Source organism: Eubalaena glacialis, chromosome 15 (genome assembly GCF_028564815.1).
Source record: "Eubalaena glacialis isolate mEubGla1 chromosome 15, mEubGla1.1.hap2.+ XY, whole genome shotgun sequence".
Classification (NCBI taxonomy): domain Eukaryota; kingdom Metazoa; phylum Chordata; class Mammalia; order Artiodactyla; family Balaenidae; genus Eubalaena; species Eubalaena glacialis.
This window is the reverse complement of record NC_083730.1, coordinates 64030905-64048474: the sequence shown is the minus strand read 5'-3', so window position 1 is coordinate 64048474 and position 17570 is coordinate 64030905. Positions and strand designations below refer to the sequence as shown.

The 17570-nt window shown below is 42.1% G+C and overlaps 1 protein-coding gene across 1 annotated transcript in view; it reads left to right on the top strand.

The window, feature by feature from the left end:
• The window catches only part of PIEZO2 (piezo type mechanosensitive ion channel component 2), a 350107-nt gene that overhangs the window by 195904 nt on the left and 136633 nt on the right, over positions 1–17570 (top strand). Inside the window, exons 6-7 of the mRNA XM_061169133.1 lie at positions 13874–14084; positions 15341–15554. Of these exons, the coding sequence (XP_061025116.1) occupies positions 13874–14084; positions 15341–15554 (425 nt within the window). The remainder of the gene's footprint in view (positions 1–13873; positions 14085–15340; positions 15555–17570) is intronic.

The following is a 17570-nucleotide window of genomic DNA, read 5'->3' as shown; positions in this document are numbered from 1 at the left end:
GGCTTTGAAAATACTAAATATCATTATTATGAGGTTGATTTCCCTCTCGGTTAAATTTGTTTGGGTCTAATTTAGATATTAAGTTCCATTCTCTTAGTACATTCCAGCCCCCAGATGGCCCAGGGGAGCAGGCTAGAGTGAATCTTCTGAGATGAATCCAGGAGGAAATACATCTTACCAGAGAACCATCTAGCTAGAGTCTGAAAAGAATAGAAATACATGGCCAGGAGAAATAAGCAAGAGAATTTGTTTTATTTTGAAGTCCCTAGCATACTTCCTGCTACTTGTAAATCTTGGCGTTTGTGTTCTAGATTGCTTGGTTTTTGAGGATCCTTTGAATTTTTTTTTTTTAATTCCTGGCTTTTTTTTTTTTTTGGCTGTGTTGGGTCTTTGTTGCTGTGCATGGGCTTTCTCTAGTTGCGGTCAACAGGGGCTACTCTTTGTTGTGGTGCGCTGGCTTCTCATTGCGTTGGCTTCTTGTTGCAGAGCAAGGGCTCTAGGGCACGTGGGTTTCAGTAGTTGTGGCACGCGGGTTCAGTAGTTGTGGCTTGTGGGCTCTGGAGTGCAGGCTCAGTAGTTGCGGCACACGGGCTTAGTTGCTCTGCGGCATGTGGGATCTTCCCAGACCAGGGATCAAACCCGTGTCCCCTGCATTAGCAGGCGGATTCTTCACTGCGCCACCAGGGGAGTCCCAAGGATCCTTTGAAAGGATAGTGTTTGCTGGCGTTCCTTCTTCTTTCATTTATCTCGGTGGAGAAATGGCAGATTAATCAATCCTCTGGTGCCTGGGAGAATTCCTTTTCAAATCTAGCATGCTTTCAAAGTAGCAACTAATTCCTGGAGAAGGCTCAGGAGTCTTCCCTAATCTTCATGGACTTGATAATGAGGCTCAAGTTTGCTGTTTTAAAGGGCATCACAAATCCAAGGATTCCCCCTAAAAACCCCCAGGGGGCATGGGTGGGAGGCTCTGCCCCTGTTTTGAATTTTACAGAGAGCAGACCTCAGCCAAGAACCAACTCCCCAAGTGCCATAAAAGGTTCTTTTCCAGCTGACGTATCTGTGGTCTTGTTTATTCGTTCATTTTAATTCAGAAGCAGATCGACAAATCATAACTGGGAAAAAGATTCTGATTCTTAAGCCTTTAAAAAAATGAATTGTGTTATGAAAATTAAATTGTGTAGAAAGGTTATCTGTGCAATAAAACACCAATTACATCAGTAATTTTACCAAGCTGATAGCATCTGTGTGTTTATATACTTCTAGGTGTTTCTAGCTGTTTAATGAGATTTCAGGCCTTATATTTTTGAAACAGATAATAGTTTAATATACTATTGAACTAAATTTATGATAAATTAAATCTTTATTCAAATAGGAATTTTAGTCTCAACTTAGTCTGCTTCAAGAGGCATCTTCTAAATAGTCTGACAAATCAAACATGAAGGATATAAAGAATATTCCAGTATAAATCATTGCCCATCCATTGAAAATTCAGTGATGTAACATTTAGGTCCCGATAATGTTATTTGGAAATTCCTTCGGAACCTCAAATCTGCACCCTCCTTTCTAATACCTAACGTTCATTAGTCTACTGTAACATCTGGCACAGAAAATGGTCAGCTGGGCTGCACGTCAAGCTTCAACTTTGAAGCTCAAGTTACTATTTTTTTAAGAGCAAGAAACAAAGAATGGAAGAAATCAATCTCTTTATTGTCACCTTTCAATTAGGCGTCTGCTCAGTTCCCACCTGAGATCTAGTCCAGAGTCACCTGCTTTCCATTTTCTAGATCCTGGCTTTCAAGCACAAAGACACGGTCATCCGTCTCTGTTTGTCTTTGGTTACAGAGATTATTACTGACTCTGAACCACCCGTTTTCTTTTACGAGAACCAGCTAAATTTAGCTCTTCTGACTGCTGTGCTCCTTCTAGAAATGAAGAATTCAGGGAGTGATGACAAAAGCCACAGTTCTAAGGGCGCACAGACCCTTCCTGTTGCCTAAAAGTGTCCTGAAAGGTTCAGGACCCAAATAATTACTTGTGATGAACTAAGATGCAAAGAAAATGCATGTCTTTATGATTAAAATGTCAAAAGGTTGAGCAGTGCTGTACCTACCCTGGAATCCACCACTTTCCTTTCCCATCCTCCCATCCATCTGTCTGTTCCTAACTCCAATCAGAACTTTTTTAGGGAGCCTGATCTCTGCTTGGAGCACTGTGGCCAGGTCTGGGGTGGGTTGAGTCTTTAACTCATTTTGAATTTATTTTTGCGTATTGTGTGAGAGTAGTCCAGTTTCATTCTTTTGCATGTAACTGTCCAGTTTTCTCAACACCACTTATTGAAGAAACTGTCTTTTCTCCATTGTATATTCTTGCCTCCCTTGTCATAGATTAATTGACCATAAATGGGTGGGTTTATTTCTGGGATCTCTATTGTGTTCCATTGATCTATGTGTATGTTTTTGTGCCAATACCATACTGTTTTGATTTCTCTAGCTTTGTAATATAGTTTGAAATCAGGGAGCATGATACCTCTGGCTTTGTTCTTTCTCAAGATTATTTTGGCTATTTGGGGTCTTTTGTGGTTCCATGAAAATTTTAGGATTCTTTGTTCTAGTTCTGTAAAAAATGCCATTGCTACTTGGTAGGGATTGCATTGAATCTGTATATTGCTCTGGGTAGTATGGACATTTTAACAATACTAATTCTTCCAACCCTTGAGCACAGTATATCTTTCCATTTATTTGTGTCATCTTCAATTTCTTTCATCAGTGTCTTATAGTTTTCAGAGTACAAGTCTTTAACCTCCTTGGTTAAATTTATTCCTAAGTATTTTATTCTTTTTGATGCAATTGTAAATGGGGTTGCTTTCTTAATTTCTCTTCCTGATAGTTTGTTATTAGTGTATAGAAATGCAACCAATTTCTGTATATTAATTTTGTATACTGAAACTTTGCTTAATTTTTTTATTAGTAGTAATAGTTTTTTGGTGGAGTCTTTAGGGTTTTCTATATATAGTATCATGCCATGGGCAAATAGTGCCAGTTTTACTTCTTTTTAATTTGGATGTCTTTTATTTTTTTCTTGCCTAATTGCTGTGGCTAGGACTTTCAACACTGTGTGTAAAAAAAGTGATGAGAGTGGGCATCCTTATCCTGTTCCTGATCTTAGAGGAAAAGCTTTCAGCTTTTCACTGTTGAGTATGATGTTAGCTGTGGGTTTGTCATATGTGGCTTTTGTTATGTTGAGGTATGTTCCCTCTATACCCACTTTTTTGAGAGTTTTCACTGTAAACAGACGTTGAGTTGTGTTGAGTGCTTTTTCTGCATCTATTGAGATGATCATATGATTTTTATTCTTTGTTGATTGATCTGTGGATGTTGAACCATCCTTGCATTTCTGGAATAAAACTTACTTGATCATGGTGTGTAATCCTTTTACTGTATTGTTGGATTTGGTTTGCTGATATTTTATTGAATACTTTTTGCATCTATGTTCATTGGAGATATTGGCCTCTAATTTTTTCTTGTGGCCTCTTTGTCTGGTTTTGGTATCAGGGTAATGCTGGCTTTGTAAAATGAGTTTGGAAGCATTCACTCCTCATCAATGTTTTGGAATAGTTTGAGAAACATAGGTATTAACTCTTCTTCAAATGTTTGATAGATTTCCTCTGTGAAGCTCTTTGGTCCTGCACTTTTGTTTGTTGGAAGATTTTTAATTACTGATTCAGTTTCATTACTGTTATTTGGTCTTTTTAGATTGTCTATTTCTTCATGATTCAGTTTTGGAAGGTTATGTGTTTCTAAGAATTTATCCATTTCTTCTAAATTGTCCAATTTGTTGGCATATAATTGTTCATAGTAGTCTCTTATGATCCTTTGTATTTCTGTGGTAACATCTCCTCTTTCATTTATGATTTTATTTATTTAGGCCCGCTCTCTTTTTTTCTTGGTGAGACTGGCTAAAGACTTAGCACTTGTCTTTATCTTGTCAAAGAACCAGCTCTTGGTTTCACTGATCGTTTCTGTTGTTTTTTAGTTTCTATTTCGTTTATTTCCATTCTGATCTTTATTATTTTCTTCATTCTACTAACTTTGGGTTTTGTTTGTTCTTCTCTTTTTAGTTTCTTCAGCTGTGAGGTTAGTTTGTTTAATTGAGATTTTTCTTGTTTCCCAGGGTAGGCCTGTATCACTATGAACTTCCCTTTTAGAATGGCTTTTGTTGTGTCCCACAGATTTTGGAAAATTGTTTCCATTTTCATTTGTCTCAGGTATTTTTTTAAATCTCCTCTTCATTTCTTCATTGACCCAGTGATTGCTTAGTAATATGTTGTTTAGTCTCCATGCGTTTGTGTTTTTTCCAGTTTTCTTCTCATAATTGACTTCCAGTTTCTTACCTTTGTGGTTGGAAAAGATGCTTGATATGATTTCAGTCTTCTTAAATCTATTGAGACTTGTTTTTTGATCTAGCACGTGATCTATCCTGGGGAAAGTTCCATGTGCACTTGAAAAGAATATGTTTTCTGCAGTTTTGGATGGAATGTTCTGTATGTATCTATTTTCCATCTGGCATAATGTGTCATTGATTTTCTGTCTGGATGATCTATCCATTGAGGCAAATGGGATATTAAAGTCCCCTACTATTACTGTATTACTGTTCATTTCTTCCTTTATGTCAGTTAATACTTGCTTTATAAATTTACATGATCCTTTGTTGGGTGCATGTTTACAAATGTTATATCCTCTTGTATTGATCCCTTTATCATTATGTAATGCCCTTCTTCGTCTTTTTTACAGTCTCTGTTTTAAAGTGTATTTTATCTAAATATTGCAACTCCAGCTTTTTAAAAAATTTCCATTTGCATGAAATATCTTTTTCTATCCCTTCACTTTCCGCCAATGCATGTCTTTAGATCTGAAGTGAGTCTCTTGTTTTTTTATCCATTCAGCCACCCTGTATCTTTTGTGGAGAATTTAGACCATTCGCATTTAAAGTAATTATTGATAGGTATGTTCTGCCATTTTGTTCATTGTTTTCTCATATTTTTTTTTCCTTTGGTAAACCTTCTCTGTTCCTTTCTTCCCTTGTTCTCTTCCCTTGTGGTTTTATGATTTTCTTTAGTGTTATGTTTGGATTCCTTTCCCTTTATTTTTTGTCTATCTATTTAAAGGTTTTGGGTTTTGGTTTCCATGAGGCTCACATATAACAATCTATATAAAACAATCTATTTTAAGTGGATAGTCACTTAGGTTTGAATACATTCTGAAAGCACTACATTTTTACTCCCCTCTCCACATTTTATGCTTTTTATGTTATGTTTTACATCTTTTTATTTTGTGTATTCCTTAAACACTTATTGTAGTTACAGTTGATTTTACTACTTTTGCCTTTTAACCTTCATAATAGCTTTAGAAGTGTTTCATCCACTAACTTTACTATATGTTTGCCTTTACCAGAGAGACTTTTCTCTTTCACATGTTTTCTTATTTCTAGTTAAGGCCTTTACTTTTCAGGTTGAGAAACACCCCTTAACATACCTTGTAAGGTTGGTTTAGTGATGAACTTTCGTTTTTGCTTGTCTGAGAAACCCTTTATGTCTCCTTCACTTCTGAGTGATAACCTTGCTGGATAGAGTAATCTTGGTTGTGTTTTTTATTTTCAGCACTTTGAATGTATCGTGCTGCTCCCTTCTGGTCTGCAAAGTTTCTGCTGAAATATTCACCAGTAGTCTTATGGGGGTTCCTTTATATGTAACCAGTTGTTTTTCTCTTGCTGCTTTTAAAATTCTCTCTTTATCTTTAATTTTGACATTTTGATTATAATGTGTCTTAATGTGGATCTTGTTGGGTTCATCTTGTTTGGGACTGTGCACTTTCTAGACCTGGGTGTCTGTTTCCTTTCCCAGGTTTGGGAAGTTTTCAGCCATTATTTCTTCAGATAAGTTCTCTGCCCCTTTTTCTCTCTCCTCTTCTTCTGGGACCCCTATAATGTAAATGTTAGTACACTTGATGTTGTCCCAGATGTCCCTTAAACTATCCTCATTAAAAAAATGTTTTTTCCTTTTTGTTCTTCTGATTGGATGATTGCCACTACCCTGTCTTCCAGATTGCTCATCTGTTCTTCTCTGTCATCGAATCTGCTTTTGATTCCTTCTCATGTATTTTTCATTTCAGTTATTGTATTCTTCAGCACAGATTGGTTCTTTTTTTTATATATTCAACTCTTTGTTGAAGCTCTCACTGTATTCATCCATTCTTCTCCTGAGGTCAGAGAGCATCTTTATGACCATTACTTTCAGTTCTTTATCAGGTAGATTACTTATCTCCATATCATTAAGGTCTTTTTCTGAGATTTTCTCTTGCTTTTTTTTTTTTTTTTTTTGGAACATATTTCCTCATTTTGCTGACTGTTTCTATGTAGTAGGCAAAACTACTGCCTCTCTTAGTCTTGAAGGAGTGGCCTTGCGTAGGAATGATCCTTCTTGTTCAACCCTGCCTTAGCTCTTGGTGGTCTCTCGAATCTTTGTAGTTCTTGATATGGCCCTGTTGTTGAGGGTGTGTCAGGACCTGTCAGTGTTCTGAGGGGAGGACTCTCATTTAGCACTTAGGCTGATTGGAAGCCAGTCTCTCAGGCAACAGCTTCTAAAGTATGCAGATATATACAGTCCCGTGGGGCCACAATTGTAATCCCTGCTGTTCTCCAGATGTGGAGATCTGGACGTGTCCTCTGGGCGACAGTTGCCAAAATCGAGACTCTTGAGGAGTGCACAAGCTCCTTCCTAGGAAGTCTCATTGAGCTGTAGTGAGGCCAAGGGGGTATGAGGATGTTGTCATCCTGCTTACTTCCCTGGGAACCCTTCCTTAGCCTCTAGGTGCGAGAGAAACCTGAGGCTCCAGGTTCCATGAATGGACCTTTTTCAAAGGAAGCCAGGGACTGTGTTTGCCTGCTATATGTGCAGTGCCCTGGGGGTGGTGGCCTGACAAGAGCTCTCTTTCCGATTGCTCCAGTGCCATGGAGCTCAGGGTCTCCAGCCCCATTGGCCACCAGGGCCAGGCAATCAAGTTGTGTCTCTGTCTGGACTGTATGCTCCTGCTGGCTTCAGCTGGAGAGTGTGGGGGCCAGGCGTGGTCCTTTGCTTTGGGAAGGCAGTGGGAAAATGACTTGACTGTGTGCCCACAGCTTCAGCAATGCAGAGGAGAGTGCCCTGTCTGTGTGCGTGTGTCAGCTTTAGGGCAGGAGTGGGAGGTTGCCAAGACCACTCATGCCCAGCCGCCTCAGCCACTGGAGCTCTCCGGCTTCAGCAGGTCAGCGGGGTAGTGCTACAATTGCTCAGCCCTGTGTTCGAGCTCACCTGCCTGCGCCAGCAGGTTAGGTGGGGGAGCGCAATGGCACCTCTGTCTCTGGGGAGTGTTTCCACCATCCCCCACCCCTCCAGCTGATGCCTTTGGATTTACGAATGACTCTCCCTTACATACAGTCTCAGCACGTGTCACACTGCTGTCATTTCACTGGCTGTAGGGTGAGTGAGACCACATGCCTCCCCTGCCTGTCTGGGTGTGGCCCTTTCTATTCTCTGTTGGGGACCAGGTGTTCAGCTAGTTCTCAGGTTCTTTTCAGGGGAAATTGATCCATGTGTAGCTGCATATTTGTCGTGTCCACGGGAGGAGGTGAGTTCAGGCTCCTCCTTCGCCACCACCTTGAACTGCCTTTGACCTGGGAATTTGTAAAGGTCCAGGTGCAGGGCCCATCCCAGACCCATTCGGTCAGAATCTCTGGGAGGCAGGCAAACATATAGTGGTACCGGGACTGGTTTTATTAAAGCTCCCCAGGCCTGCGGTCCTGGCTCACCCAGCGGGTCACTGCCTACTAATTCAGTGTGTCTTTGCCTGTCCTTTATTAAACTTTTATTACTCTGTAGGAAGTGGTTGAAAGCATACATCTCTATACTCACTTTTCCAAATGGAACAGGGAACGATTTAACTGCTCTTATACATTTGGAAAAAAAATCTTCCTAAAACAAGCGCAGAAACAGAATAAAATATTGGCTTTGTCTGTGCGATGCTGTCACGTTAGGCTTACATAACACACGTGACCCCACACCAGCACGGCTCCCGTGCTCTCTCTGGCTGCTTGTGTCCGTGAGGACGCTATGGATGAGACTTGTTCCTCTTCTGCGATTACTCACATCATGGCCTATTCCTTCCTTGGGCTCTTCTGTTGAGATGAACCCACTCTGTGAGATAAATTGTTAACTAAACAACTCTGACATCTTAGAAAAATGTTCCCTTTGCCTCCAGGATCTTTTGGCTCATTATCTGTGACTCTGATACCCTCCCATCGAAATGTTTTTAATAGCTTGGTTTTACCCAAGAGGAAGAGGAAAATGGATTCCATGGCATGAGAATCTCTGGTCTAACATCTAAAGGTTGGCTGAAATCAGAAAGAGGTTCCACAGATAAATTATTTCAATATATTTTCCAATTAAGGGAGTCTGCCTAGTATACGACTCAAACACAGTATTTTCAGGTAGGATGAGTTGATCCAAGGTTGCAGATGTCAGCAAGGGCGTGGATTCCAGGCTGGTTGCTTCCAAATCACCTTGTGCAGCTCTTTAATCAGACAGATTCCTGGGATTCACTCCCAGAATTTCTGATGTAGGAAGTTTGAGGTGGAGCTTGGTAATCTGTCCTCTTAAAGATTCCCAGGTGATTCTTGGGATTTAGTCCAACCCAGGTTGAATCGTTTAGTGCTTGGGGATAAGGAAACATGATGCTTGGGTTCTACTGAAAGCAATTGATGGTGTCTTCCTGGTCCAGAATTGAGTGGGAATAACAGCTAATGCTGTGACTGCTGGGGCAGGGCTGCAGGGTGGGACGCAGTGGTGGGGTGAGACTCGGAGGCCCTGTCCAGGCTCAGGGAACCATGGCCTCTCACACAGTTGACTCTGTAGCACTTGGAGCATCCTCACGTGAAATGAGATGCTACCTTAGTACATTTGGTGTGTTTCGAAGTCAGGGGCTTTTAAAGAAGATGCATTAAAGCACTTACAATTCTTCAGGTAAGTTGTAGACTTTGACCTGGGCAACACTGATATGTAATATTTTATTTGGCTTTTTAAACTGTAAAGGGCCTCTTTGTCTTTCCTTACTAAGAGAGCTCAGGAACCAGGGGGATAAATCTTTATTTACAGCTACTCCTCCTTAGCTCCAAGGCCAGAACCAAGTTGGGTTCCGACACGGGGACAGATTACAACTCCATCAACTAAGGCTGTTCGTTGGTAAATCTGGTAGGGTGAGCTGAGGTGCTTCCAGGGCATCGGGGTTTACACTGCACAGATGGATTGTTTTGGGGACAAAGCCAGCCTGTTACCAAGCCAGCTTGGTGTGGCTAATGGCAGTTCTGGCACTGGCCTGGACGGTAGGGGCTCACTTTTGGCTCCCTCTCAGCTTGGCAGGTTTAAAAAGTGTTTTTTAACTGAAAGCCCCAGGGATTCCGGTACAAAAATGCTGGAAAACCTCAAGTACGCTGGTATGTTTATAAAAATCACAGGGGCCCCAGTTCCGCCCAGGAGAGGTCAGGGAAATGCATTTGTCTAAGCTCACGAAGGTTCTTGACCAGAGATTTCTATTTGATTTAATCTACATCCGCAGCAATTCCATAACTGAGCAATAAGTCATTTATTATGAAAGTTAAGAGTGTGTTTCTCACTGGGACCAGGTGCCTCTACCTGTGTTCTCTCTCTCTGTCTCCTTGTTCAAGTGTGGGAACTGAAGGTTTTGGACAAACTTCCTTCCTCAAGGAGGGATTTTTAGTGTGTCACCCACCTGTTGTGTGGGAGGTATTACGCAACAGATGCCCCATGTGGAAGGTGATGTGAGTGCCATAGCACACACAGCAACTCAGCTTGGTCCCCACAGCAGCTCAGCTTTGGGAGATGGAGAAGCTGAAGGAAGGCTGGCCTGGGAGCCGGAGCCTTGGACACTGGGCAAGGGCTCCCATGGGGTGGGGACAGCACATCCCAAGGCAAAGAACCTGTGGATTCCGGGTTCTCCATGTGGTTCCCTGCATGTGATGTTTCTGGGCCAAGAGATGAGGATAAGGTTGGAGAGACAGACTGGTCCCAGGTGTGGCAGCTCCGACAGGTGGGCACCTCTGTGTTCTCTCCAGGTCACCTCATCAGACCCCTGACTTTGGCAGTGAACCTCAGGTAGACCTCTCCACACTCCAGAATCCTACACTAGCTGCCCCCGTGACACCTTCATCTCAGAACTGGATTCCCCAACCTGCTCCACTCCTGGTTGTCCTGACCTCATCAGCAAAGACAACAACAGCACAGGAACTACCTCTGATTCTCCTCCACCCCTCCTCCCTCCACGTGACATTTACCAATCAGTTCTGCTAACTCGACCTCCAAAACATTCGGCCAAGACACGAACGCTCTTCAGCTCCATTCCCTGCCCCCTCCTCCATCAGAACAGCCTCCTGGCTGCGGGGTCCCCCTGCCCTCCCCCTGCAGCCGCTGGAGTCACCCTGCGAAACAGATCCTGTTGTTCCCCTCATTGGGTGGAGTGGTGGGTTATCAAAGTCCTGTTAGAGCGGGTTCAAGTGTCGGGGACGTGCCGCCGTGCATCCAGCCAACTCTTGGAGACTTTCACTTTGAAACTCCCAAACATGGGTGATGCGGGACAGGGGAGGGTGGTGGGCTGTCCTTCTACCAGGCGCCCCAGCACCTGCAGCTCATCCACCGTCCCAGGAGGGGGCCATGAGCACCTGCCCACAGGTGGGCTGCAGGGGGTGGGCTGATGCACTGGCTGGGGCTCGGCCCTCTTGTCTCTGTGAGGCGGGACGTAGGGGTATCTGCTGACAACGAGGAGGAGGAGGAGGAGGAAGTGGGTCTGGGGACACACCGTGGAGGCTCAACCAGCCCTTCCCGCTGCCTGGAAGGCTCTGGCCTAGAATTTTCACATGGCTGGTGACTCTGTGACATTCAGATCTCAGCTTAAATGTCACCTCCTCAGAGAGGCTCTCCCTGACCTCAGAATCTAAAATAGCTGCCCTGACACTCGCAATCACATCACCCTATTTTAATTCTCAGAATAGCATTTATTGCTGTGAGATATTTAGTTGTTAATTTTTTTTACTTGTTTACACTTGTGGGGCTCTATCTCTTACTAGCGACACTGGTACATACTGAGCTCTGAACAGATAGAAAAATCTTAATGCATAAGCCTGAAACATTCTTTTTCCTTCCAGAAAAAGTACAAATGTGCTGTGATGGAATACAGTAGAATGCAAAACCCATTTTGGGTATATAAACTTGAATTGCCTGGGATTAAATCCCTGTGGGTGTATGTGTGTGTCTGTGTTGTGTGTATATATGTGTGTGTCTCTGTGTGTCTTTGTATATGTATGCATGTGTTGTGTGTGTATTGTGTATGTGTGTGTCTCCGTGTGTCTCTGTGTATGTGTGTATGTGTGTGTATTGTGTGTGTGCATATGTGTGTTGTGTGTGTGTCTCTGTGTCTCTGTGTATGTGTATTGTGTGTGTGTCTCTGTGTATATGTGTGTCTCTGTGTGTCTTTGTGTATGTGTGTGTGTATTGTATGTGTATATGTATGTGTGTGTTGTGTGTGTGTTGTGTACGTGTGTGTACGTATGTGTGTGTGTCTCTGTGTGTCTCTGTGTATGTGTGTGTGTATTGTGTGTGTATATGTATGTGTGTGTTGTGTGTGTGGATTGTGTATGTGTGTATATTGTGTGTGTGTGTATGTGTGTGTGGTGTGTGTACGTATGTGTGTTGTGTGTGTGTGTGTATGTAGGGGATGGGGTGCATCCTGTAGCCTTGGCTTCATCAACAGCCAGCGTAAGTCCCGAGTGGTCCGTACCCACCTGGGCAAACAGCACTTACCGAGCTGTGTACCCGTCTCCTGTGCCTGGCTTCCTCCGGTGAGCTGGGGCACAGATGGAGCTTCAGACACCAGCAGTGAATATTATGTAATACCTGAACTAAGTGTATCGAGAAAGTATATATATATATCTGAAAAAACCAAAAACACTAATTCGAAAAGATACATGCACCCTGATGTTCATAGCAGCATTATTTACAATAGCCAAGGTATGGAAGCAACCTAAATGCCCATCGACAGAGGAATGGGTAAAGAAGATGTGGTACATATATATATATATATACAATGGAGTACTACTCAGCCATAAAAAGAATGAAATAATGCCGTTTGCAGCACCGTGGGTGGACTTGAAGGGCATTATGCTAGGTGAAATAAGTTAGAGAAAGATAAGTACTGTGTGATGTCATTTATATGTGGAATCTAAAAAATATGACAAACTAGTGAATAAAACAAAAAGAAGCAGACACACACATATAGAGAACAAACTAGTGGTTACCAGTGGGGAGAGGGAAGGGGGGAGGGGCAATATAGGGGTGGGGGAAAAGGCTTGTTATGGAATTATATGAAATCATGTGTGTGAAATTTTTGAAAGTTGTAAAGCACTATAGAATTTGAAGAATCTTTCATTCAATAAAAAAATTAAAGAAAGAAAGAACCTTTAAAATGGGAAAATGCAGCAGCCAGGCTCTACGCTCTAAGCCTTGACTCCATGTCTGATCTGGGCTTAAAGATCCTTCTGGCTCTGCAGACAGCTGCCGTCTTTCCAGGATGAAGCCTGTCAGCCTGGGGTGAATGCAAACAAAGTTTCATGCATCTAAAGCCGGCTCCTTTTGTCTTAAGGTGATGGTTTATATTTATAATTCCTTTAAAAAAATCTAATCCTTCCAGGATAAGATTGTAATTAGCCAAAAAATTCTTATGTATTCTTTAAAAACAAAACAAATAAAAAGACCCCAAAGTATACCCAGTTTAAAATAATCCATGGGGAGGGGGAAGGGTAAGCTGGGACAAAGTGAGAGAGTGGCATGGACATATATACACTACCAAACGTAAAATGGATAGCTAGGGGGAAACGGCCGCATAGCACAGGGAGATCAGCTCGGTGCTTCGTGACCACCTAGAGGGGTGGGATGGGGAGTGTGGGAGGGAGGGAGATATAGGAGGGAGGAGATATGGGGACATATGTATATTGTATGACTGATTCACCTTGTTATAAAGCAGAAACTAACACACCATTGTAAAGCAATTATACTCCAATAAAGATGTTTTAAAAAAATAAAATAATCCATGGTATAGTATATGTAAATAAAATAATCCATGGAAGTATGTGTATGTGCTGTACATGTGTTTCCTCCCTGAATCTCTAGTGATGGTCCTGAGGTCCTGAATGACCTGGGATTGGACTGGTGCACGATTCTCTAAAAGGATAAGATAGGAAGCGACTGTTTATTTAGCCAAGTAGCTGGGACCACTCATCCTCCCACGGGCAGGAAATACTAAAATAGTGAACAAAGATAAACTCCAGAAAGAAAAGGGATTTCCTAAGTGCTGATTTGGCCCATCCTTTCCGTTTAAGCCATGGACACATTCATCAAACTTCCCATCACCTTGGTGGCAAACTCGGTAAATTTGAGGAACCATAAGCAGCTAACATTATGAATGGATGTTTCAGACAGTTTCTTCTTCTGCCTGTAAAAAATGAGCTCATGTAGGTAAGATGAAATGCTGTTAGGGACCCTATGATTAGCGATGCTTCCTGTTTACTTTTTCAGGAAAGATCAGAGTTCCTTGGGCTTTACACAGGGACCACTGGAGACCTGGGGGCGCTTAATGTGGTTGAGTGGTTGTCTGCATTTTTTCCTGATTTGTGAAATTCACCTCATTGACTGGCCCGTATATAGCAAACCATATAATCTGTTGGGTGGATAGGCAGAGTTCTGGACTGCAGTGTTTTCTGTTTTTCATTTATTTAGGCTGGAGGAGAAAAAATAGACCCAGAAGAGGCACTGATCTATGAAGAGGATTTAGAGGAAAGAGATGGTGTTGAAGGCGATTTGGAAGAAAGCACGAAATTAAAACTCTTCCGCAGGCTGGCCTCTGTGGCTTCCAAGCTTAAGGAGTTCATTGGCAACATGATAACCACCGCGGGGAAGGTTGTTGTGACGATTTTACTGGGTTCATCAGGTGAGGGTCTCCAACTCCTGGTGGAGCACAAGGAGGGAGCTGGCGAGTAATGAAAGGAAGGGTTGAAGAGAAAACAAAGAAGGAAACAGTTCTGTTCCGTGGCACCAAAATCATAGCTGTAGCTTTTGTAAAATTGGCCACATGTATAAACCAAACATGCACACGTAGCTTTTCCCGTTCAGATCTAGGTGTTACGTTTTTAGATGGTTGCTATTAACCTCTGTAAAGCAGTCTTCTTCCATAGCTGTTAGGTGACATCATTTTCGACGTGACGATCCGGACAACTGTTGTCCTCCCTCAGAGCCTGTGAATGGTGATCTGGGACAAGGGACAGTTTTCGTGGTCCCATCCAGAGCTGCACATGTGCTTTCTGAAAGCTTTTCTGTTTACATTGAGTCATTAGTAATCTTAATGTAACTCTCCAGGATAGACTATTTTTCTTCTAGAGTTAGATTGTAATCTTCCAGCACAGACGCTCACTTCCTCTCGCTGTTGGCTGCGGGCTGCTTGTTCCATAAAAACGTTATCTCCATCTTCGCCCCCTTCCCCGTTGCCCCAGAAGTACTGTGAACTTTATTCCATCCTGCTTCGGTGAAATTTCATGAGATGAAACAATTTAACTGTTTTTCCATAGGAAAGTTAAAAAATGGAAAAGTGAATAGTATTTCTCAAGAAATGTAACTCAGGATTTTGATGAGAAGTCACTGCTCCCCCCAAAGTTTTTAAATACCTATAAAGGAATTACCTCGTTTTACATTTCCCCTTTTAGTGATAGTGCAAATCAAATTTCATCAGGCAGGGCAAAGGTTTAGTGAGACTTTAGCTGCCACAGAATATAGTATTATGAATCCTAGTTAACAAACAAAAGCAAATCATTATTTTTAAAAATTTATTGGGGAAAGTTAGAGTGCACATACAGTATTCCTGAAGAATTGGGGGAGAGTAGATAGATGGAAACAGGCAAGTAAATAAGCTAAATTCTACTGGTATGAAAAGTGGATGTTTGCGGGGCCCAAACGCCACAGGTAGGGTTTCTTCATCATCTGGTATTTCCCCATATTTACAAATTTCACTTTACATGTGACTTTTTTTCACAATAAGAATAGCATTAATTCTGATTTTATCAATAAAGTGTGATGACTTGTACTAAAAGCATAGGAAGGAAATTCTCGTCATCTCCAATAGTGACGTTTCCTGCGCGGCGCACGGTTTCCACGTCTATGCGGTGTCTCACGCTAGCGTTTCTCCCTCCTCAGGAATGATGCTGCCCTCTCTGACCTCGTCCGTGTACTTCTTTGTGTTTTTGGGTCTGTGCACCTGGTGGTCCTGGTGCCGGACCTTCGACCCTTTGCTGTTCAGCTGTCTCTGTGTCCTGCTGGCTATTTTCACTGCGGGACACTTGATTGGACTGTATTTGTACCAGTTCCAGTTCTTCCAAGAAGCAGTCCCTCCCAACGACTACTATGCCAGGTAAGAGAAATCAACTGCTAGACATTTCACAGTTCAGTAAGATAATCCGCGAGCCCTTGGGAGGGCTCCCTTATGACCCCGCCGGGCACTGTGCATCTGCTGGGGTTCTCCTGGATGCCCATTGACGTGTCAAGCCAGGGTTTGGCGGGGCTGGGGAAGCTGTCTCTGCCTTGAATGTATTGGCCGACACTGTCTAGAGTGAGGAGGTGTCGCTTCAGTTGGAGGTGCTGCTGGGACACGGGGGAGGGGAAGCTGCTGTTTGTAGCAAAGGACAGACACATGGTCTCAGCCGTGGAAAGAGACCCAGGAAGAACATTTTACAGCAAAGGATAATAAGGACACGTCAGAGCATCAGCTGGAAGGAGCTCTCAAGGGCAAACAGGACAAACTGAGCATCGAAAAGAACTAAATGATTATAAAAATGTAAAAGTAAAAATGCATGAGTCCATGATATGTGTGTGTGTATGAGAGAGAGAGAGACAGGGAGACAGAGAGAGAAATATCTAATTTGCTTCAGTTGTCAGTGATTACTATCCCAAATTCTTACTATGAAAATGGGAATTAAAGGTAAAGAACCCAGCATTTACTTTGACTTTTTAGAAGGAACTCCAGACCATTCTCAGTTAATGAGGGGAATACTCTTCTTGACAGGATGACACCAGCTAATGAAAGGGAAAGGAATACTAGAATTAGAAAATTACTATTTATCAATCAATTTTTAATGAAATACTTAGATCTATTCACAAACTGAAACCATGACTTAAAGAGGTTGCTGGGATGAAGGCTGTTTGCAACAATGACAGAGTATAACCTCACTGATTATTATTTGCTAATTACAAAGGGAAAAGACCTTTCCAATGGTGGTCAACACCTTAACCAATTGATCCAAACTAACATTACCAAGATGGGATCCCTTGACATTTCAGACTTCTAGGCTTGATGCATTGTGGGGAATATGGCATCATATTGTTAAACCTTTAGACCTAACTTTCGCTTTACAGGAAATATAAAGGATAGAAATATGATTTAAATGACTCCACAGGGAGAAAAGGGAACCCTCATATGCTGTTGGTGGGAATGTAAATTGATACAGCCACTATGGAGAACAGTATGGAGGTTCCTTAAAAAAATAAAAATAGAACTACCATATGACCCAGGAATCCCACTACTGGGCATATACCCTGAGAAAACCATAATTCAAAAAGAGTCATGTACCACAATGTTCATTGCAGCTCTATTTACAATAGCCAGGACATGGAAGCAACCTAAGTGTCCATCGACAGATGAATGGATAAAGAAGATATGGCACATATATACAATGGAATATTTCTCAGCCATAAAAAGACGTGAAATTGAGTTATTTGTAGTGAGGTGGATGGACCTAGAGTCTGTCATACGGAGTGAAGTAAGTCAGAAAGAGAAATGCTAACACATATATATGGAATGTAAAAAAAAAAAAAAAAAAAAAAGGCTTAAAGAACCTAGGGCCAAGACCGGAATAAAGACGCAGACCTAATAGAGAATGGACTTGAGGACCCGGGGAGTGGGAAGGGTAAGCTGGGACAAAGTGAGAGAGTGGTAGTGTATATATGGACATATAAACACTACCAAATGTAAAATAGCTAGTGGGAAGCAGTCGCATAGCACGGGGAGATCAGCTCGGTGCTTTGTGACCAGCTAGAAGTGTGGGATAGGGAGGGTGGGAGGGAGGGAGACGCAAGAGGGAAGAGATATGGGGATATATGTATATGTATAACTGATTCACTTTGTTATAAAGCAGAAACTAACACACCATTGTAAAGCAATTATACTCCAATAAAAATGTTTTTAAAAAATTAAATAAATAAATAAATGACTCCACAGGAAAGCGATCATCAAAGTCCAGAATGTAGAACCTGTAAGGGAAGCGATCTGGTCTCTTCAAAAATCAGCATCCTGAAAAAGAAATGTATGTGGGGGGAGTGGGGCAGGGACTGTTCTAGTTTAAAGGAGAAGTGAGGAAACCTTGCAGACAGA